Source organism: Moschus berezovskii, chromosome 2 (genome assembly GCF_049115385.1).
Source record: "Moschus berezovskii isolate FMDL1 chromosome 2, NW_MosBer_1.0, whole genome shotgun sequence".
NCBI lineage: Eukaryota > Metazoa > Chordata > Mammalia > Artiodactyla > Moschidae > Moschus > Moschus berezovskii.
Window position 1 is genome coordinate 10,076,392 of NC_142461.1, and position 23,786 is coordinate 10,100,177.

Below are 23,786 nucleotides of genomic sequence, written 5' to 3' on the forward strand. Positions count from 1 at the left end.
AGAGGATGAGATGGTGGGATGGCATCATTGACTCGTAGACATGAGTTTGAGCCAACTCCAGGAGATAGTGGAGGACTGGGAAGCCTGGCGTGCTGCAATGAGGTTGTCAAAGAGTCGGACATGACTTAGTGACTGAACGACAACCCCCAGTGGGGAGGCCAAACCTGGGCTCTAGCTTTAGAGGTGCTAGAAGCGCCCCCCCGCCCCAGTCCCAGCTGCCACATCTACAGGGAGGGTCTCTGGTCCAGACTCCCCCTGCTTGTTCACCTGCTTCCTGGGGAGGGTTGGGGAAGGTTGAGAAGAGATGGAATCAAGCAGACCTGAGCATTGGAGTATGAGGCCAGGTCCAGGGACATCAGGACTCCAGGTAGGAAACACTGAAATATTTGCTTTTTAGCAAGAGATTTGCTGAAGTGATGTGCAGGGGCAAGTCACATGTGTAGACAGAGGCTTGTAGCACAACCGCCATGCTGGGGGAAGGAGGGGCATTCCTTAACCACCGCCCGGGACTCAGACCCCGCCCCCCAAAGTCCCCTCCCACAATACAAGCAAGACAAGCTGGGCGATAGGCAGCCACAGACCCCACAGCCATGGAAGGTCCTTCTCCCAGGAGAAAGCATGGTGCTAAGCTCAGTGTGGACAATCTTTATTGGCAGGTGTTAAAAGTGCAAAATAGTAACAAATCCAGAGGGATGGGAAGGGAGGTGGGGCATACCTCTCCTTTCCCTTGTGAGGACCCTGTAACCAGGCCAGGAGGGTGGGATCACTTGACTGTGGCTACATTAGACCCAGCACCTTCTAGAGAACAAGCTCCCAGGCAGGAGGGCTCCTCACCACGTGGGGGAAGGGAGAAGCACCCCGACAGGGGCATGGCTTGTGCCCAGGATGCTTGGTTGCTGCCCAGGGCCCACCTAGACAGCTTGGGGTAGGGGTGTTAGGGGGCTGAGCTAAACTTATCCCATTCCAAACCTAGGCATCTGCCTCAGTTTTCCTCCTCCTAGTTAGTGGTTCAGCCCGACTCAAAGTGAGTGATTCCCATAAGACAACAATATTTTAGCCATTGCATGGGCTGCAGGCCCTTGGAGGCTGCTGGTGTCACTGAGGGCTGGCCCTAGCCAGAAAGACCTTTTCTAGGCCACAGAAATCTGCCTGAGATGATGGGCCTTGAGGCTACCAGTCTCAAACATTCTTTGTCTCCTCCTAAAGGCAGTCGACCCTCAAGACAAATTACCCCGGCACCCCACAACTATGCTGCTCCAAAAGGGTGGCGCAAATAACGAAAAAGTCCATTTACCGAGAACCCCAGCTTGGCCTTCAGTCCTCTGGGGCCCTCCCTAGGGGGAGAAATCTGGTCTCTTCAGTGGGAGGCCTGACCCTGCAGCAGTGCTGGGCCCCCTAGCCCCGGCTGCCTGTCTCTGGCCGGGTCCTCCCCACCCTTCTGGAGGCCCCACTCCATCCGGGGCGGCCGAGTCCTTGCCGGCCAGGGTCCGAGTCAGTTACAGGGCAGCCAGGTGGGATAGGAGGCGTGGGCCCGGGCCAGCAGAGGCTGCACGGGGGTCACGTAGTAACTGACGGTGGTGGCGGGCACGACCCCGTCAGGGATTGCGGGGCAGCGCCAGGCCAGGGCGGCGGTGGCCGCCGGGCCCTGCTCAGCCAGCGCCTGGAGCGCCAGCGCGGCGATGAGGTCCAGCGTCTGGCGGCGCTCGTGGTTCATGAGGCACACGGTGCTCTCGTTGACCACCCGGTGCAGCGTCACCAGGCAGGCGTAGCGGCGCGCCGCGTCGGCCCCGCTGAAGTGGGCCTCGAGGTAGCGCTCCAGCGTGCGCCGCTGCTCCGCCAGGTCGGGGAAGTCGATGAAGAAGCGGGAACACATGTAGCGCTGCAGGGCGCCCACGTCGGTGCTGGGCCGCGGCCGGAAGCCCCGCACCAGCAGGTGGCAGTACTTGAGGAGGCCGCCCCCGCGGATCTCTTCGGGGCTGCGCGTGGCGATGACGCGGTGCCGCAGGTGGGCCAGGGCCTCGGCGAAGTCCCCGTACAGGCTCTCGCCGGTCACCGACGGGTGGAAGGCCTCCGACATGGGCGTGGGCGAGCACTGGCCGAAGAGCAGCAGGGAGTCCAGGAGGATCTGGAACGAGTCGACGCTGAACTCGAACTGGCGCCTGACCGAGTCCACGAACTTGAGCTCCACGTTCTTGCCGCTCTTGTTGGACAGCGAGATGAGGCTCCAGCGGTCCGCGTCGGTGCACACTTTCACCAGCTTCTGCACGTAAGCCTCCTTGAGGGTCAGCGGTGTGATCTTGGCCCGGCTCACGCCGGCCGGCAGGAAGTCCAGCAGGCAGGCCAGCACCACCTCCTTGGTCAGCTGGAAGGATGCCTCGCTGCGCAGGTCCACGCGGAACACCAGATCCAGGTCCTTGTAGCCCAGGCCGCTCTCGGGGTGCAGCACGTGGCTGGCGGCCGAGCCGTGCAGCCGCACACTGTGCACCTGCAGCCCCTGCTCCTCCAGGCTGCTGCGGACGACCTGCAGGGGGGCCGGCGGGAGGGAGAATTGTCAGCGACCTGGGTTCCAGGGGGGTCCTCTGTGGGTTTCCATGCAATAACCACAGTGACATCAACCCCTGTTGACCACTTACCAGCTGGTTTGCCTTTGGAAAGTCATTTCATTCTCTAAACCTGTATTTCCTAATCTGGAGAGTGGCCCCTTCGGAGGAATGACTCGGAACAGCAATAATGATAACACATAGGTGCATGGAATTTACTAAATGCCAGGTCTTGATCTAGGCACTTTATACATTAGGATATAAACTTACACAATTCTTACATTAACTCTATGAGGAAGGTACTCTTATTGCCACTCTACAGATGGGGAACTGGAAGCACAGAGGGGCCAAGTAACTTGCCCAAAGTCACACAGCCAGTGGATGCAGAGCTGGGAATTAAACTCAAGAGTTCATGTCTCAGCCACTATGCTATTCCACCTCTATAAAACTGCAAATAAAGCAGTTCTGTGCCACGTCTGATGCAAACTGCTCAAATGTGTTGGGAATGTAATTGGCAGTTCACATGCATTACTACCCTTACCTTCATAATAATCCCAATTTTTATGTCGTATTATCCCAATTTACAGGTGGGGGACCTGAGGCACAGGAAAGTCATGTCCAAAGTCATAGAGTAGTCAGGCTGAGACCAGAACCCAGGTCAGTTAGATTCTCAAGTCCATGCACGCTCTTTTGATTATGACACACTAGTTTATCTTTACAAGGACCCAGTGAAGCAAATATTAGACTCATTTTTACAGATGAAGAAACTGAGGCTTCTAGTAGCAAAACACTTAAGGTTCAGAGGAGAGGCTATTCAGAAATGGCAGGGCTGGAAGTTAAAACCCAGACTCTTTCTGCTCTTGGGCAGGGGGTGGGTCAAAATCTCAGGAAGCCTTCTGAGCCAAGTGGAAAGGAAACTGAAGTCGCTCAGTCGTGTCTGACTCTTTACAACCCCATGGACTGTAGCCGACCAGGCTCCTCCGTCCATGGGATTTTCCCAGGCAAGGGTACTGGAGTGGGTTGCCATTTCCTTCTCCAGGGGATCTTCCCAACCCAGGGATTGAACCCCGGTCTTCCACATTGCAGGTAGATGCTTTACCGTCTAAGCCACCAGGGAAGCGAGCCAAGTTTCGGGAAGAAGGTAGCAGACCCCATCCACTGACACAGGAACATGACAGGGAAACCTGTGTCATCTTGAGTCTGTTCCTCTGGCAGAAGCATCTCCCTGGGCCTAGCACCAGGGAGGGGAGAAGAGAGGAGCTGGGCTCCGACACTGTTTTCTCAGCAGCCCAGAGTACTTCACACACCGAAAGTGACCAGGCAGCATTCCTACCCTGAGGATTCTGCAACCCCACCTTGCTGCCAAGTCAGCTCCAGGCCCGGCTGCTCTGCTGGCCTCCTAGGGAATTACTGCAAAGAATGCACCTAAGTGCTGAGGAGGCAAGCTGCAGTGGGGCAATCTGAGGTGGGTGGCTCCCTCCAAGAAGCTTCCTGGAGGAGGACCCTGACGAGGGGAAGGTATTATCGTGGCCATCAGGATAGGCCTGATGGGGGGCCAGGCATTGGGCCTTCTCACCAGAACCTATGAGGGATTAGATCTTTAACATCTCCAAGTTATAGATGGGGAAACTGAGGAGTGAATTACCTACACAGGATCACCCAGGGGTGGTTTAGTCACTAAGTTGTGTCTGACTCTTGTGACCTCATAGACTGTAACCTGACAGGCACCTCTGTCCATGGGATTTTCAGGCAAGAATGCTGGAGTGGGTTGCCATCACCCAGGGGTGCCTTCAGATTCAGGTATGGCTGACTTCCAATCCTATCCGCTTTCTACTGCATTACCAATCCAGGGTTTGGAAGGAGCAGAGACCAGAAACTAGGGCTCTAATCTGGTCCCCATTTCAGAGTTTCAAAGTGAGAGCAACCTTCCAGTCACTGAAGCCCAGGGCCAGAGTAGCTAGGGAGCAGGAAGGTGGGGCTGGGGGAAGCCTTGGCCAGGCAGATAGGGGAGGCTGGAGGTAAGGGGTCAGCCTGTGGGACTACTTTCCCGCACTCTGGCAGCTGTGCCCATGTAGGCCAAGGGGAGGACTGGGCCAAAGACCTTGTCCCAAGGACCCTGGCAGAGCTGCAGCATTGACCAGCCCCCTCCCCAAGTCCCATTAGAGCTGACTGAGCCTTACTCAGTGCCAGCTCCTGCTCCCAGGCTGATGCCCACCCCAGGGCATGGCATCTGGCCTGGTGAGTAGGTAGGAGTACCCTTGTTAAAACTCCTGCGTCAGGCCATGGGGTTGGCTGTGTCAGCCAGCCAGCGGCTGTTGTCTGGTTCCCAGGTGCGACTACAGCCAACTTGGCAGGCAGTCCCCAGATACCGCCACACCCAAGGCCTGCAGGGCAGCTTGGAGCCTCCTGAATCAGACTTTCCAGCCCTGGACGGGGCAATGGCTGCACCCTTCTTGCTCTTGTGCCAAGGCCCTCCTCCAAACCACTCTGCTCCCAGACTGCTGCTGAGACCTGCAGGGAGACCATAGGTGCCGTCAGCCAGCAGGCTTACAAAACTTGAGTCTGGAGCCACCTAATGCAGGCCCTTTGGCTGCAGCTGGAGAGATCAGAGACTAATTCAATCCTCCGAACCCAGAGAGGGCAGAGGACTTGTTTAGGGTCACACAGTCAATAAGTGGCTGAACTTAAGTAGAGTCAGTTCTCCCAGAACTATGTTCAGGGGGTGGGGTAAGGGTGGGGGCCTCCTACAGGAGAGTAGGTTCCTCTAGCCCAGGTACAAGCAGGAATCGTATCTCTAAATGCCCAGATTACTGCTGTAGGCAAAGCTTGTGGCGGGCAGAGAGGGAGAAAATTTCTGATTCTTGAACCATGGGACAACTCAGCACAGGTGAGAAGCCCAAAGTCAACAAACCAGCATCTCCCACCACATACACACAAACAGTACCCCCTGCCCACCCACCCCCACACACACATACACATACACATCCCAGTAGCTTGTGAAGCTGCCAGCTACAAATTCCTGCCAGAAAATGGCCTTTCTTTCCTGTGGAGGCATTTGTACACGCCACGTAAAGGACCCTTTGGATTCTGGAAGCAGACGGGGCAATGGAGAGCAGTTCAACCCATCCCCATTGAACAAACAGGGACACTGGGCTTCTCAGGGGGCACTACTGGTGAAGAACCCGCCGGCCAATGCAGGAGATGGAAGAGACGCAGGTTTGGCCCCTGAGTTCAGAAGATTCCCCCGAAGAGGGCATGGCACCCACTCCAGTACTCTTGCTGGGAGAATCCCATGGACAGAGGAGCCTGGTGGGTTACAGTCCATAGGGTTCCACAGAGTTGGACTTCACTGAAGCAACTTCGCACGCACAGGCCCAGCAGAGGGAATTGACAATGGTCCAGGCCCTGAAGCTAGATGTCCAACCTTCCAGTCCAACTCTTTAAGTTGCCACTGTCCTCCCCCCCACAGCTGGCAGTTCCCTGTTCTGTGTATTTCTGACCCTAGTCTAGGAGACATTGTACTATTATCACATTGCAGAGTCAGCTCCTATTGACCTGCAGGCTTCCCCACCTGGATGGGAGCAGCTGAAAAGCCAGGGGGCTGGGTCTCAGTCACATCTGTGCCCCTGAACAGGGCTTGGCACAGAGGACATACAAGTAAAGGCAGTTTGGACCATACTGACAGGGTCAGGGACCTCCCCTTAGGGCATCCCATGTCCCTGCAGAGGAGAACTGCCACACTGGGCTCATGCCTGGGATAATAGTCCTGGGGATACAGCATTTGGGGCCCCAAGTTTGACCTGACTGTCAAGGAGGAGAAAAACCTCAACTGGTTCCTAATTGCCCCATGACAGCGGGGCAGCCCAGGAATGCCTCGCCACCGATGACTCAACCCTAGGGAATCTGCCCCCACCCCCTCCCATTCCTTGAGAGGGAGGGAGAGGTAATCCAACAGCAAGCAACCCTCCCCGTCTGTGGAAGCTAAGACAGAAGAGCCAGGGATGGGAGGTGGTCTGCTTTACCTGGCTTGTATGTCTACTTCCCCATCTGCTGCCAGGAATATGCAGGAATTGCAGCTAGATTTTCTGTTTTTTTCTAACTGCTAAGACCTACAAAATGAGTCTTGGGAACTTGGGAAGTCTTGGGAAGAAATGGGAAAGCCTTGAACATGTAGTAACCAGCTCCTGGGAAGACCAAAGATTCTCTGGGTTTGCTTTTCACCTCTAGGAAATCTTACAGAGCTCACAGCCCCTCTTGGGGCCTCAGCTTCCCCAGCTATAAAATGGGTACAGTAATTACCATATTATTGGATTTCAGAGCATGACAGTGCCTGGGCTATAGAGGTGAAAGAGCAATTTTAGAGTTGTTGAGGACCAGATAAAGGGAAGAGGGAGTCTGTGGAAGAGGAAAGGAGTTGCCAGAATTCTCTTCTCAGGAGAGAGATGGGGCCAGAGACTCAACCTTCATTTCCAATCTTGGGAAGGGAAAGATACAGCTAAACTGAACACCTGATGTTGCCCCCTCAGCACACAGGCATCAGGTGCCTCGTGCTTAATCTCTTCCTGCCACACAACCCTAGTTGAGAGGGAGTCCTAGCTGGAATTTCTCAGCTTTCCAGAGAGGGCTCTTGAGCCAGTGGGCTGTGGGAGCAGAGGACAAACAGAATCTGCTCCTAGAAATTTGAGAGCGCTGGAAAGGGTTGAGCCTGAGACCTGGGGATGACGACTTGGAGATGAAAAGAACTATCTCGGGCTCAAGCGTGCAAAGCTACCCACCCAGGGCTGCCTGGCATATCCTGTCCTCGCAGGCGGGGCAGTTCTTCCTCCCAGACCAGATCCCTCCCCACTTCCCGCCCCCTCCAGCCAGGACCTAGGTGAATGGGCCGAGGGCCATCGGGGCTCCTCAAGGGGCGGGGGACGGGAAAGTCAGTGGGGAAAGATTATGAGGTGCGGGGGTAGTAGGATGTGGACTCCCATCAAGGTTGCGCGATTTTGTTACAGCCCTTGTCCTTCCCCGAGCCTTGTTTTCCTACCTGTTCAGCAAATCGAACAGACTCCGGGAGCCTCCCCGCCACGAGAGCCTCAGGATGGAGACCCCCTATCCACCGACCAGTACCTCTTACCTGCACGATCTGCCGGGGCTGCACGCTCAGCGTGGGGAAGTTGCCGCGCCCGTGGATGGGAATCGGCTCGCTCAGGAGCGCATCCAGCCGCTTCACCTGCGGCCAGCTCAACCCGCTCAGGTGCTGTCCGAGGGAGGCCGATGAGGCCTCCGGGTCGGGGCCGCCGCCTGCCGGGGCGGCCTTAGCCACCGCCGCGGGCGCAGCCGTCCCCACCTGTGCAGCCGCCCGGTCCCGGCTCTCAGTTCCGCTCTCCGACGGCATCATTAGCCCGGCCCCGGGGCCCCGACGGCAGAAACCGGGGGGCGATTAAGGGGAGGAGGGCAGGGAGAGCGGCTGGGCCCCGGCCAACGCGGAGGACTCAGGGACCGGACAACAGCGACGGCGAGGCAAGCCCAGGGCACACCTCCGACGGCGACGACCAACCGACCCTAAAGCTTGTCGCCCGGGGCCCAGAGGACTCTTATAGGCCGCGGGCGACACGCCCATTGGTCCAGGCAGCTGTCACCCAGCGGGAACCGCCCCGCCTCTAGACGCGCCTGCCATTGGACAGCAAAGCTTTGCACGTGAGTCACTGGTCTCCAGGAGGATTCCGATTGGCTGGATGGCACGCCCCTGCCCGCCCTCCTGCTCCGGTTTAATTCCCTCCTTTGGTCCTTAAAGAACTTCTGTTCTCGGTGATTGGCTCGGGCGGAAGGCAAGTCCTGGATTTAAAGGGACTGCGCCCTCCAGGGGCAGACGAGAAGGAAGTGACCTGTGAAGTTTGTAGCGGAATTGGACCACTAAGTTTTTTGTTGTTGCATTGGAAGGAATTTAGAAATCACTGGGCCTGGTCCTAGTCATCCACTATTTTCAGAAGCCCAGAGAGATTGCGCCAATTGATCCACTTCACACAGTGCTCCTCCTGCTCTCAGGCAATCTTCCAGAGTTGAGAAAAGGTGACAAACTTGTATACCGAGGTAGATACTTTGTAATGTACTCTCCTGGGTGCACCTCTACCTGGCTAGCGTTAATATTTTGGTTTGTGCGCCTGCTCAGTCTCTTCAGTCGTGTCCAACTCTTTGCGACTGTATGGACTAAAGTCCAGGCTCCTCTGTCCATGTGACTTTCCAGGCAAGATATTCAATGGAGTGGGTTTCCATGCCCTCCGCCAGGGGATCTTCCCGACCCAGGGATCGAACCTGTGTCTCCCGTGTCTCCTGATTTGTAGGGCGATTCTTAACCCACTGAACCACCTGGGAAGCCCCATGTTTTGGTTTAGGGATGAGGAAACATGCTCAGAGAAGGGGCTTGACTATCTCAAGGTCACAGAGCAAGTGAGACAGGCCCTGGTGTTGAACCTGCACTAGAGAGTCTGTGAGCACTTGCTCTTTCCACTACACTTGAGCAGATTCAGGGCCTTCACAGGGCTGGAGGTTGGAGCGAAGCTGGAACTGGACTGTTGGTCTTCTGGCAGCAGCTTCCCAGGCAGCAGGTGGAAGTCCTTCCTGCCAGCCTCTTAGCTTCTCAGGTCCTGTGTGCCCTTGGGCAAGTCCCTAAATCTCTCTAAGTCAGTTTCCTCATCTGCTCCAGAGAAGGGGCTCAATAAATATTTTTATAAATTTGGTTTGTTATTTATAGTTGGCAAAACATATCCATATGTTCTATTGAAATAATACATTTACATGTTTTTTCCTCCTACTTTACAGAGCCTAGTGGGATGAGGCTTATTGTTATTACGTTTAATCTTTTCTTATTTTAAATATAGGTGCTGGTGGCAAAATTCTAGAAATTGAGTCTGATTCATCTCTGCAATATTCTCTCTTTTTAAAAATTATTTATTTGGCTGTGGCATGTGGAATCTTTAGTTGTAGCATATAGTATCTAGTTGCCCAACCAGAGATCGAACCCAGGCCTTCTGCATTGGGAGTGCAGAATCTTAGCCACTGGATCACCAGGGAAGTCCCTGCAGTGTTCTCTTTTAAATTAAACATCATTCTTTTAACAATTAATTAAATATAATTCTCCTAACACTCCCATTCTGTAAAGTAGGCTGGGCAAGAGCAATGTGTCCAATGTACAGAGAAACCAAGACCTAGAAATAGTAAACTACATTCCAAGGTCACAGATTACCTCAGACAGACCTAGGACTAGATCCCAGGAACCTGACTCAGACTAGAGCAGCTGTTTCCTCTATCTAGAGGCCTGCACAAGCAAGGTCCTGCCCTTGTCCCTTCTCTCCACCTTGTCTGGGGTCAGGGTGGGAGTCTGCTATTTGCTCCTCATTGGCTTTGTGACTTGGGGCAAGTCTCATGCGTGCACAGTCATCAGCTCAGTTGCTTGCTATTTTGTTTTGCCTTCTCTTGAAAGATAAGAAATAGGTAAGAAACATCCTTCAGCTGAACCCAGAGTCTCCAAACTCTTGACCTATCCCTTCCATGTCCCAGCAGAGGGAGGAAAAGATGGGAAAGTAACATTTACTGGGTAACCTACTATGCACAGATATTTTACACACATGACCTCTGATTCCTAAAAGTACATCTCAAGATGTGGCATCATTATCCTCAGCTTACAGATGAAGAACCTGAGATTTAGAGAGGTCAAGTGACATGCCTGAGGTCACACAACTACTAATGGGCAGTGTGGGACTTAAATCCAGGTCTCCTGATTCCAAAGCCCTCTTGCCCAACTGCTCTTCTAGAAGAGTTGGCACAGATCACAGTCATGCTTGGCACAGCCCTGGTACCACCCTCAGGATCCATTCATCCACTTATTTATTCATTCATCAACCAACACTGACATATTAAGCACCTACTGTGTACCAGGTGTTGAGCTAGGCCCTGGGGCATGATAGGCAAGATCCCTGCCCTTCTCAAACTGTCATTCTAGTGTAGTAAGACCATAGTTAAGTAAGTAAATAAATAAGCCATTTCTAATAGTGTTAAGGAGAAAATAGAACAGGGCAATGGGAGGGAGAGCAACCGTATGTGTGAGTGTGAAAAAGATAGTTTTCAAGAGAGGGAAGAGAACCAGAGAGATTCATATACATTGTTGCTGCTGCTGCTGCTGCTGCTAAGTCACTTCAGTCAAGTCTGACTCTGTGCGACCCCATAGACGGCAGCCCACCAGGCTCCCCAGTCCCTGGGATTCTCCAGGCAAGATGGTGCAATTGTGGAAAGCCTCCGTAAGGAAGTGATATTTCCATTGTGTCTACTGGATCCACTTCGGCCCAGTCTCCCCATGCTTGTCCCTGGACAGCTAGGGCAGCCGAGATGGTGCCAAGCCACATATTCCTAGAACTCTGAAGACTTGAGCTGACAGGCTCTTTGACTATCATTTGTTTACTCTTTTCTCACTTTGTCGATGTGGAAACTGGGGTCCAGAAAGCAGAAAGGATTTACTCCAAGGAGACTGGCGAGGGCTGGAACTACTCATGATTGGGTCTTGTGAGAGTGGGCTGGTGCTGCACCCACTCCGTACCCTGGAATTAAGTTCTCTAAAGAAGGAAAGTTAAGAGATCTCTTTTCCTCTGCCCTTCTTTCTGTCTGGGCTAGGAGGAGCAATTGGCAAATTCAGGGGCTGTGAGTCACCCTTTTGTTGACACTTCTATTTCCAAAGCTAATTGGTCCAATGTTTGACCAATCACAGGACATCAACGTCAGTGCTGGGGTGGGGGTGTGACTTGGGGATGTAGGAAGAGGAGAGAGAAGAGGAGAGAGAGCAGGGGTAATCTCATAGGGTTTCATTTTCACCAAGATCAACTTTTAATTGTTCCAGTGAATGGAGAGGAATGATGGCTAAAGTACATCCTGAAGAGTCCAAATGTCTTTCAAATTTTATATATAAGCCTTTCCCCCTCATACAAATTTCTTGTCTTAATCCTGACTTCAACTGATTTTAAAATGGAACTTACTCTGTATGATAATTGAGTCACAGTGACGCACGTAAGTTACTTTTCCTACCTGGGCCTCAGTTTCCTATTCTGTAAAATGGGAGAGAAATAGGAGTCAGGCTCTTCCACTCACACCTTCTATGATCTGAGATGGTGGGAAAGGAGAAGGCGTCCCAGGACAGTCTTGATCCCTACATTGGCCCCTCCTCAGCTCTGAGACCCAAGACAGGAACATCCTGGGATCCGCCCACATTACAGAGCACCCTGTGCCTAAAACCGCACCAGGCACTTTCTGCAAAGCTCATTCAATTTTCAGAACATAATCTTTTGACTTAGGAGTGACCTCTTGCTTTGCATGAGAGAAAACTGAGGCTCAGAGAAGCTGACTAACTTGAGTACGACCCCCATGAGAGGGGGTGGACAAGAGGAGCTTCATACTCAGGTTGGGTTGAATCCCAAGCCCATGCGCTACCCAGGGCCATGCCTCTGAGGATGACGTGGTTTGTTCAGTTCCCCTATGGAGAACACCCATCCCCTCCTCCCATGGTTCTTGTCCTCCACCCTGCCTCAGCCCCTCATGGCCAAGATAATTCCCCAGACCTTGTTATTACTGATAATTGTGCCCCTACCCTGTGTAATTTCATTATCAAGTATCCCATCCTCCTGACACCTCCTGTCTTTTCGGCACACTCCCTCTGGAACCCTGACTCCATCGCTTCTGGACCCACCAGGACCTTCAGTCCATTGATCTTCCCACCTTTCCCCCCACTACTCCTCGCCTCCCTCATCTGACTTTCCTCCTTCACCAGCTTAGATTCCATGGACCATCATTATAATGACTTCCTTGCACACGCCCTCACCCCCCCTTGCTCCTTTCATATTAAATTGCCCTCACCTGGCAAAACCACACCCTGGTTAATCCAAAACCACAACCCTGCACTTGCACCCACACAGTTGACAGAAGTTGGAGAAAGACACACAGCCATGATGATTGGTTTCACTTTAATGTCACCCCCGCCCTCCTCCAGGGGCCCCTTTGCACTGTCTTGATATCCTACCATATGACCTAGTCTGGTCACTCTGTCACAGTCCTATAGACAATTTCTTTCTTTTTCTTTAAAGCAGAATTACTGATCTATTTGGTTGCACTGGGTCTTAGCTGTGGTGGGCGGGCTTCAGTAGTTGTACCATGTGGGCTTAGTTTCCCCTGACCGAGGCTTGAACCCGTATCCCCTGCACTGCAAAGTGGATTCTTAACCACTGGACCATCAGGCCAGTCCCCCTATAAACAATGTCTTACTTCTCCTCAGTCCCTAATAGCTCTTCCCCCCAACCCTCCCTCAGCTCTTGACCTTGCTTCCTACGTCACTGAGAAAATAGAAGTGATCAAAGCACAGCTTCCGCAAGCTCTCAACACCCCTTCTACCCGGCCCCTGAGTCTGTGCCGCAGTTTGTCCCTCCCTCCTGCTCCTTTGGATGAACCCGAGTTGCCCCTCTCTGTGCTTCCCCTCCACTCGCACACCAGTTCCCTGCCTCTCCCCCACTCAAGGACTTCACTTGGGCTGTTTGCCCCCTTTCCTGGATCATTCCAATCAGCACTGAAACAACTTCTTGCATCTCAAAAAACCCATAACAAAACCATGGAGTCTCACGTCTCATGTCTGCCTGCTCTCTGCCCCATTTCTCTATACAGATCTTCCTTGACTTACGAGGGAGTTACATTCCATAAACCCATGGTAATCTGAACATATCTGAGTTGAAAATGCATTTAATAAATGTAACCTACTAAACATCATAGCTTAGCCTGCTGCTGCTGCTGCTGCTAAGTCACTTCAGTCGTGTCCGACTCTGTGTGACCCCATAGACGGAAGCCCAACAGGCTCCCCCGTCCCTGGGATTCTCCAGGCAAGAGCACTGGAGTGGGTTGCCATTTCCTTCTCCAATGTGTGAAAGTGAAAAGTGAAAGTGAAGTCGCTCAGTCATGTCCGACCCTTAGCGACCCCACGGACTGCAGCCTACCAGGCTCCTCCATCCATGGGATTTTCTAGGCAAGAGTACTGGAGTGGCTTGCCATTGCCTTCTCCGTAGCTTAGCCTGCTGCTGCTGCTAAGTCACTCCGGTCGTGTCCGACTCTGTGTGACCCCATAGACGGAAGCCCACCAGGCTCCCCCGTCCCTGGGATTCTCCAGGCAAGAACACTGGAGTGGGTTGCCATTTCCCTCTCCAATGTGTGAAAGTGAAAAGTGAAAGTGAAGTCGCTCAGTCGTGTCCGACCCTTAGCGACCCCACGGACTGCAGCCTACCAGGCTCCTCCATCCATGGGATTTTCTAGGCAATAGTACTGGAGTGGCTTGCCATTGCCTTCTCCGGTAGCTTAGCCTAGCCTACCTTAAATGTGCTCAGAACACTAGCATTAGCCTGCAGTTAGGCAAAAGCAACTAATACAAAGCCTATTTAATAATTGAATATCTCATGTAATTGTTTTAAATTTTTTTTTGGCTGCTCTGAGCACAGTATGTAGAATCTTAGTTTCCCAACCAAGGATCGAACCCATACCCCCTGCATTGGAGGTGCAGAGTCTTAACCACTGCACTGCCAGGGAAGTCCCCTATCTCTTGTAATTTATTGAATCCTGTGCTTAAAGTGAAAGAATGGTTTAAGTGTATTGGTTGTTTCCCCTCAATGTGATGTGATAGTGTGATTCGGTGAGGGCTGCAGCTTGTTGCCACTTGAGATGCCTCATGAGAGAGCACTGTACTGAATATCACTAGCCTGGGAGAAGATAAAAGTTCACAGTACATTTCCTACTGAGTGAGAATTGCTTTTGTACCACTGGAAAGTTGAAAAGGTGGCTCAGAGGGTAAAGCGTCTGCCTGCAATGCGGGAGATCTGGGTTCAGTTCCTGGGTGGGGAAGATCCCCTGGAGAAGGAAAATGCAACCCACTTCAGTACTCTTGCCTGGAAAATACCATGGACGAAGAAGCCTGGTAGTCTACAGTCCATGGGGTCGCAAAGAATCGGACACGACTGATCGACTTCACTTTCACTTTCCAAAGCTGAAAACTTGTAAGTTGAACTATTATAAGTCGAACCATTATAAATTGAACCATTGTAAGTAGAGAATCATTTATATAGTAAAACTCCTTGAAAATGTTCATACTTGCTGCCGTAACTTGTTCTGTTCTCTCCTGAACACACTTCAGTCAGGCTTTTGTTCCCACCACTAGACCAAAACTGCTTTTATCGAGGTCACCTTTCGCTTTCACATTGGTAAATCCAATCATCAATTTTTTTTCGAAAATAGCTTTATCGAGATATAATTCACCTAACTAACATATTCTTCTCACATATAAAGACTCTAGGCACTCGGGCTTAGTAGTTGTGGTGCTTGGGTTTTAGTTGCTCTGCGGCATGTGGAATCTTCCCGGACCAGGTGTTGAACCTGTGTCCCTTGCATTGACAGCAGATTCTTAACCACTGGACCACCCGGGAAGTCCTGTCAATTCCTAATCCTCATATTTTCCTAGATCTATAAATTGCATGTGACACAGCTGGCCATTCCCTCCACTTTGAAATACTTTCTTCACTTGGCTTTTAAGAGATCTTACTGTCCTGATTTCCTTGGAAGGAAAGTTATGACCAACCTAGATAGTATATTAAAAAGCAGAGACATTACTTTGCCAACCAAGCTCCGTCTAGTCAAGGCTATGGTTTTTCCTGTGGTCATGTATGGATGTGAGAGTTGGACTATGAATAAGGCTGATCGCTGAAAAATTGATGCTTTTGAACTGTGGTGCTGGAGAAGACTCTTGAGAGTCCCTTGTATTGCAAGGAGATCCAACCAGTACATTCTAGAGGTTCATTGGAAGGACTGATGCTAAAGCTGAAACTGCAATACTTTGGTCACCTCATGCGATGAGTTGACTCACGGGAAAAGACTCTGATGCTGGGAAAGGTTGGGGGCGGGAGGAGAAGGGGACGACAGAGAATGAGATGGCTGGATGGCATCACCGACTCTGTGGACGTGAGTTTGAGTGAACTCCGGGAGTTGGTGATGGACAGGGAGGCCTGGCGTGCTGTGATTCATGGGGTCGCAGAGAGTCGGACACGACTGAGAGACTGAACTGAACTGACTGTCCTGATTTTTCTGTTTCACTGACTACTGCTTTGTGGTTTCCTCCTCATCCCCTCAATCACTGAACAGTGAAGTGCCCAGGACTCATTCCCTGGTCCTCTTTTCTGTCTATCCTCACTCCCTTGGGGATCTCATTCATTCTTTAAGTACCAGCTCTGTGCTGGTAGGTCCCAGATTATACATTCCAGCCCAGAGCTCTCTTCTGACCTCTGTACTCGTTTGTTTAATTTTACACATCTCTCCGTGTCTCTTTATGTTCCTCAAATTTTGCACGTCAAAAACTGAACTCTTGAACTGAATTGCTCCTCCCACAACAAATGGCAACTTCCAGTTCTTGGGCTGAACATCTGAAGCCATTTCATATTCTTTTTTTTCCTCTCCCATCCCACATCGAATGTGTCAGCAAGTCTTGTGGGCTCTACCTTTAAATTACGGGTCAGACTCTGACCCCATCTCACCCCTCACCCAGCTTGCTGCCACCTCCGTGGCCATCGCCCCCGCTCCTGGATTGTTGGAGCCTCCCTGCTGGCCCCTCCTGCTATTGCACTTGTTGCTGAGAGTGTGGTTTCAATGCAGCAGCCAGAGTGATCTTTTTCAAACATAAGTCAGATCATGTGTTTTAATGCCTCCATCTCAGTTGAAGTAAAAGCCAGAGTCCTTCCACTCCACACAAGGCTCCATGGGACATCCCACCCCCATCTCCTCACCCTCTGCCTTCCATCATCTGTTGCGGGTACGCTGATCTTCTCGAAGCCAGAGCTTTCCCACCTCAGAGCCTTTCTAATTGCTTTCATCTGCCCGACACATTTGTTCCCTCTTAGCCACATGGCTTCTTCCCAGTTCTTCCAGGTCTTTTTCTCGGTGAGGCCTCTCTAACTACCCAATTAGAATGGCAACCTTGGGACTTCCCTGGTGGTCCAGTGGTTAATAATCTCCCGGCCAATTTAGGGGACATGGGGTTCAATCCTTGGTTGTGAAGATTCCATTGCGATGAGAAGTTCCTGCACTGCAACTAGAGTAGCCCCTGCATGCCACACTAGAGAAAGCCCAGGTGCAGCAATGAAGGCCCAGTGCAGCCAAAAAAAAAAAAAAAAATGGCAACGTCCCCTCCCCACCCTCCCCTCTGTTTTATTGTTTCCATAGCACCCAGCACTATCTACACATCATGCTGTGTGTTTACCCGTCTATTTGTTGCCTCTTTGTTGGAACAGAATCGACAGGAGGGCAGAGTTTGTTTTCTGGGTATCCCAACTCCTGGAGTCTGTAAATATTCATGAGACAAGTGAGGGATGCCTGAGGGAAAGAGGGAAGAGCACTCTTCTAGAACCAGGGCATGGCGTAGTGTGGCTTCAGGCAGATCTCTGAGGTGGGCCTGTGAATGGAGTCCTCCTCAAGGTCATGGAAAATCGGTTTCTGTTTTCCCGCCAAGGAAGCCCAGTGTCAGAGAAGCCAAAAGCTTGAGTTCCTGTTCCAGCGTGGCCTCTTATTGGCTGTGTACCCTGGGCACAAACCACTCCCTTTCGCTGAGCCTCAGTTTTCTCATCTGCTCAGTTCAGCCCAGTTCAGCTGCTCAGTCACGTCTGACTGTTTGCAACACCATGGACTGCAGCATGCCAGGCCTCCCTGTCCATCATCAGCTTGCTCAAACTCATGTTCATCGAGTCAAAGATGTCATCCAGCCATCTCATCCTCTGTCGTCCCCTTCTTCCGCTTTCAATCTTTCCCAGTATCAGGGTCTTTTCAAATGAGTCAGTTCTTTGCATAAGGTGGCCAAAGGATTGGAGTTTCAGCTTCAGCATCAGTCCTTCCAATGAATATTCAGGACTGATTTCCTTTACGATTGACTGGTTTCATCTCCTTGCAGTCCAAGGGAGTCTCAAGAATCTTCTCCAACACCACAGTTCAAAACCATCAATTCTTCGGCGCTCAGCTTTCTTTATAGTCCAACTCTCACATCCATACATGACTACTGGAAAAACCATAGCTTTGACTAGACATTTTTTCGTCAAAGTAATGTCTCTGCTTTTTAATATGCTGTCTAGGTTGGCCATAGCTTTTCTTCCAAGGAGTAAGCGTCTTTTAATTTCATGGCTGCTGTCACCATCTGCAATGATTTTGGAGCCCAAGAAAATAAAGTCTCTCATTGTTTCCCCATCTATTTGCCATGAAGTGATGGGACCAGAAGTCCCATCAGAATACATGAAGTGAGTAATACCTCATCTGCTCAATGGGGTATTATTACCAGGTCTCTGGACTGGCATAAAAGATCCAGTGCAGGAGGGATCCTGGCTTGTAGTCAGCACTCAGTGCATGCTCGCTCTCCGCAGAAACAGTTCTAATGTGGAGCAAGGTTCAGACAGGTGTGAGTTTTTTGGAAGTGGGGGTAGGAAGGAAGGTGGAAGAGAGAGTGAGACCATAGAGGCAGAGGAGGCTCTGGGAGAAGAAGAGGAGCCTGAGGGCTGGACCCTGAAGGACCGGGATACACACCAGAAGATAGCTGTGAGCAGGGCACTCTTAGGCCTCACATCCCTCAGGTACCAGGCAGCTCACAAAGCCCCTTCTTGTCCCCAACCTCATTTGAGCCTGTCCAGCCCCTCAGGGAGGCAGGCAGGCATGACTGATGAGCATGCTTAGTCGCTTCAGTTGTGTCTGACTCTTGAGACCCATGGACTGTAGCCTGCCAGGCTCCTCTGTCCATGGGACTCTCCAGGCAAGAACACTGGAGTGGGTTGCCATTTCTTCCTCCAGGGGGTCTTCCCCACCGAGGGACCAAAGCCAGGTCTCTATGTCTCCTGCATTGGCAGGTGAATTCTTTACCACTAGTGCTACCTGAGAATCCCTGACTGATGACTGTTTATGCCCATTTCATGGGTGAGGAAGCTGAGGTTCGGGAGGCAGCATTGTACATCTGTCTCATCTCCCCGACTAGAAGTTAAGGTCCTCAGGTTCAAGGACTGCCTACTCCCATTTCTGTCTCCTCAGGGCTTCAGACTAAAAATAGGAGTGGATGTTCATCCATGGGTTTCCAGCCCCAGCAGACCCCACACCCTCTTTTATAATAAGTTTCTGGCAATATTGGGCTTCCCTGGTGGCTCAAATGGTAAAGAATCCTGCAATGCGGGAGACCTGGATTCAATCTGTAGGTTGGGAAGATTCCCTGGACAAGGAACTGGCTATCCACTCCAGTACTCTGGCCTGGAGTAGTCCATGGACAGAGGAGCCTGGCAGGCTACAGTCTATGGCGTCGCAGAGTCAGACACGACTGAGTGACTTTCACTTTTGGCAATATTACTTTCCTGTAATAGAATGAAATTCACAGATAAAATATCCTATTCACATACTCCTATTTTTGTTAAAAAAAAAAAAATCAAGCCCTAACTGAAACATAAAGAAGAAATGAAAAGAAGTTCATGTTTTTTCCCTCATGATTTAATTAATAATTAATTATTTATGCTATATAATTGACATCAAACATTTAAGTTTCAGATGTATAACTTGATTTGATATTTGTGTACACTGAAATGATTCCCACAATGTCTAGCTAACATCTAGTTACATTTTTTTTTCTTGTGCTGAGAACTTGTAAGATCCACTCTCAGAAGCTCTTGAATTACCATACAGCATTATTATTTTTAGTCACCATGCAGTACACCTTGGGCTTCCCTGGTGGCTCAGAGGTTAAAGCGTCTGCCTCCAATGCGGGAGACCCGGGTTCGATCCCTGGGTCGGGAAGATCCCCTGGAGAAGGAAACGGTAACCCACTCCAGTATTCTTGCCTGGAGAATCCCATGGATGGAGAAGCCTGGTAGGCTACAGTCCACGGGGTCGCATAGAGTCGGACACGACTGAGCGACGGAACGGACGGACGGACGGACGGATGCAGTACACCCATGAGTTATTTATTGTATTAACTGGAAACGTGTAGACATTTACTTATTTGCCTTGTAAATACACAGGCCGGCCGACACTTGCAAAACAGGGCTTCTCAAAAGGAAATGTGCATAGGAGTTACCCGGAGATCTTGTTAAAGTGCAGATTCTGAACAGCAGGTCTAGGGAAGGACCTGAGAACCTGCAGCTCTAACCAGCTCCCGGGTGCTGCCCAGCCGCTGCTCCGCGGGCGCGCCGGCGGGAGAAGAAATGCCTTCTGTTCCCTGGGCGCGCGCATTGCACCCGCCTTCCCAGCGAGGCCTCCGCCCAGAGCCGCCCCCTCCCCAGTCCCGAGCAAGGTGCAGCCCCGTCGAGACGGCCCGGAACAAACGCTACCCAGGTAAGCGCCCGCCCTGCCGCCAAGCCTCATTCCTGGCACCCACGTGGCTGGGTGCCCGCTGCCGAGACAGCAGTTCCCACGGGAGGAGCCCGCCGCGGGGTTCTGGCCGCTGGGGAGGGCGGGGCGGCCCGGCAATTGACGTCTGAAGGGGCGGGGTCTTTGACTCCCACGTCCAGTCGGCCCCACCCTGTATCCTGACGCAGCTCGCAGCTTGGGCCAGTCAATCCCAGTGCACTGTCTTCTTGCCCCAGCGCCCTTCCATCCCTCCGTCTCCCACTCCTCCCTCCTTCCTTTGCCTTCGGTCTGGCTTAGACCTCTGTCATGGGGAGCCCAGATGAATCCAGAGGTTCCCTCTCCTGAGAAACTCTCAGTCTGGAGGCCAGCAGACAGGCAAACGGACACCTTTCACCTTTAAGCGGGTGTTCTGTCAAAGGAGGTATGTGGGAGGAAACTCATTGCCAACCTTGTGGGTGCCAATCAGGGAAGGCTTCCTGGAGGAGGCAGGAGCCCAGCAGAGCGTGATGACTACAGAGGGATGCCTTAGACAGCCCTCTCTCCCAGCGTCCCCACCTGGCCAGGGTGCTGACTTGGGGCACAAGCTGGGGCGTTGCTGCTGTAAGGATTCCAGAGGACCCCATTTTATGGGCCAGGGTAGAGCAAAGAGAGGCCTGAGTTTGAGGCCCAGCTTTGCTGCTGACATACTGTGTGCCTCCTGGAGCAAGCCCTTTTCCTGTCTGGGCCACTATAAAGGGATGGGACCTGAGAATCCCCAAGGCCAGTCTGGCTCTGAATCCTGCAATCCCTTCGTGGCCAGTGAGGAAAAATTGTCATCTCTAAGGTGGGGAGGCGGGGAGGCCAGGCAGCTGGCTTATGCAGGGCTGGAGCCGGCTTTGGGAGGTGGAATGGGTTCCACAGAAACTGAGGATATCTCCCACCCAAGAGCTTGGCCAGACCAATCCACGTTTTGGGCTCTGCTGGAAGGCCAAGTATTAACCCATGACAACAGGAATGCCAAATGCCCCTTCCTCCCAGGACAACTGCACCACACCTTAAAAGCACTTTTTTTTTTAATATATTTTTTTTACGTGACACACTGCTTTATTTATTTATTTTGGCTGTGCTGGGTCTTGGTTGCTGCCCGGGTGTTTTCTCTAGTTGCAGAGAGTGGGGGCTACTTGCATGTTGCTGTGTGTGGACTTCTGTTATGGAGCATAGGCTCTCAGCACGTGGGCTTCAGTAGTTGTGGCGCACGGGCTCAGTGGCTCCTCGGCATGTGGAATCTTCCTGGACCAGGGATCAAACCCATGTTCCTTGCATTGGCAGGCGGATTCTTATCCACTGAGTCACCAGGGAAGTCCCAAAGCAATTTTCTTGCTTCCATCTCCTTTGATCCTCAGAAACTTGGTGTTACTGCCATTTGACAGATGAGAAAACTGAGGTCCAGAGAAGCCAAGTCACTAGTGCAAGGAATCAGAACAACTAAGAAGACATCCCAGGACTTGAACCCAGTATCCATGTGTGTTTTAGGAAAAGTTTCCTGAATCTCTTGGGTCTGAATTGTCCAGGAAGTACAACCCTTCCAACCCTTGAACATGGGGCCCTAAATTTCCATCAAGATCCTTGACTTTGTTTTTTCTGTTTTTTAAAACAATATTTATGTTTATTTATTTGGCTGCAATGGGTCTTAGTTGTGGCATGTGAAACCTTTTAGTTGTGGCACGTGCGATTTAGTTCTCTGTCCAGGGATCAAACCCGGGGTCCCTTCATTGGGAGTACAGTCTTAGCCACTGGACTTCCAGGGCAGTCCCAAGATCCTTGGCTATTAGTGCTGAAAAGCTGACGCTGTCACTCTACAGATGGGGAAACTGAGGCTGTAGAGAGGAATGATCTTGCCCATACACCAGATAAGGCCCTGGCCTCCACCCCTAGGTTCTCAGATAAAGTTCCTGGGGCTTCTACAGCTCCCTGTCCTTCTGCTGACTTGGAGACCTCTGTTTGCGGACAGTGGGGATGGAGATAGGGCAAGAATCCTCCAAGTCACAGAGAGAGCCTGACAGGAATGGGGAAGGGTTAGGTCTATGGCAGCCCACTCCAGTACTCTTGCCTGAAAAATCCATGGATGGAGGAGCCTGGTAGGCTACAGTCCATGGGGTCTCAAAGAGGCGGACACAACTGAGTAACTTCATTTTCTTTCTTTAGGTCTTAGAAAATATGCTTTGCCTTTAGGCTTTGTTTCCGAAGATGAAGATGTGTTACTAAAACAAGGCGGAGATGGTGATGGGTTTTAATTTGGTTTTGTTTCACACTGCTTCCCAGGCAGGATCTTAAGCCTTGATTGCAGAGGTGGACGGTGCTGAGCCAACCCCTGGCCAGGCCTGCTCCCCTCTGGGCTCAAGGGCTGGGCTTTGACATGATTTTAAGGCTGAGCCTATGTCAGGCACAGATAGAGGTGGAAGTGTGTTTTCTGTGGCCCCATCATAGCCCAACCCAGGACCAGGGTGGGGTGCTGTCTGGGCCTGGGTGGAGATCTTTGTCACCGGGCTCAGGTCCAGTTTATGACCAAGGTTAGGGCTCATCTTGGGATCAGGGAGCAGGGAGAAGCAGCCCCTTGGTCCTCCCAAGACAGACCCAGCCCAAGAGGTTGAGTCAGACAGTCCGGTTGGGAATCCACAGGCTTCCTTTAGGCTCCTGGGCTGGAGCAGAGGCTCTGGTGATGCCCAGGCTCTCGGTCCGCCATCAGGTGTGTCTTGAGGGGAGGGGACCTCCCACCTCCACCCAATATCCTCCCAGCAGACGACCTGAGCACCAGAACTCGACCCTCCTTGTGCTGGTTGTGCTCCAGCCCCTGGAGTTTACAGAGGCAAGTGGTGCAGGTCAAGGCCTCTGTCCTCAGGGTTTGCTGGGCAACTGACTACCCAGGAAAAATAACCAAAGGCCCTCCACTGTCCTGATTTCTAGCCACCTATGTGTTGTCACTGTATGTGGCATCGGGAAGAGATTCATAGCATCATGTCTTGCAAGCAGGAGGAGCCGGCTTTAACACACCACTAGCTCTGTCCCGGGACAGTCCTACCGCTGTGTCCACAAGCAGGTAGGGGCTGGGGTCCCACTAGCTCACAGGGCCAGGATGCCCTCCAGGGTTTCCTGTCCTGTCCTTGTGGCTGTTGGTGTGAAGGTGACGGTGATGATGATCCTGACTGATGGTTGAGGCTTCGGTTGCTATCACTGACCTCAGTCAAGGAAATACCTCCATCCCCTGAGGGGAACTGCCAGGAGGTGCCCAGGAGGATGAGGGCCTCCCAGGGCTGTATCGTGGCTCTGGCAAGGACACTGAAAGCCTGAACGTGGCCTTATGGACACGTGTCCTGCCATCTCCTACTTCCCCTGTGCAGTGATATCTCACTGGGGAAACCGGAGCCCAACATGGTGGGAAGCCCTGCCCTCAACTCTCCTGACCCTGCACCCCTTTCTGCACCCGGTCCATCTTCTTCCCCACTCATTCCTCTAATGAAAGGATGGCCCTTAGTTGCCTTCCATGGATAGGGAAAAAATAATGCTATTTCTTTCCCCGGCTCCCTATTGACTCATTTATTGGCTGTGCCCCATGGCAGGTGGGATCTGACCAGGGATCAAACCTGTGCCCCTGTAGTGGAAGCTCTGTCTCAACCACTGGATCACCAGGGAGGTCCCTCCCTGGCTGACTTTAACCTCACCTCCTCCAACCCCAGATTCCTCTGCTCCGGCTACATGGACCACCTGTCTGTCCCACAAGCACAGCAAACGTGTTCCAGCCTCAGGGTCTTGGAGTTCACAGACACCCCAGGTCTCTGCACATCAGCTTCAGCTTTAGTT

The 23,786-nt window shown here is 51.9% G+C and overlaps 1 protein-coding gene across 1 annotated transcript; it reads right to left on the bottom strand.

The window, feature by feature from the left end:
- Positions 1–630: 630 nt before the first annotated feature.
- TENT5B (terminal nucleotidyltransferase 5B) lies at positions 631–8,108 on the bottom strand. Its single transcript, XM_055398024.2, has 2 exons — positions 7,663–8,108; positions 631–2,521 (listed from the first exon to the last, which is right to left on the bottom strand). Exons 1-2 carry the CDS (start codon positions 7,924–7,926, stop codon positions 1,493–1,495), a joined length of 1,293 nt encoding a protein of 430 aa, XP_055253999.1. The 5' UTR covers positions 7,927–8,108; the 3' UTR covers positions 631–1,492.
- Between the last annotated feature and the right edge of the window lie 15,678 nt (positions 8,109–23,786).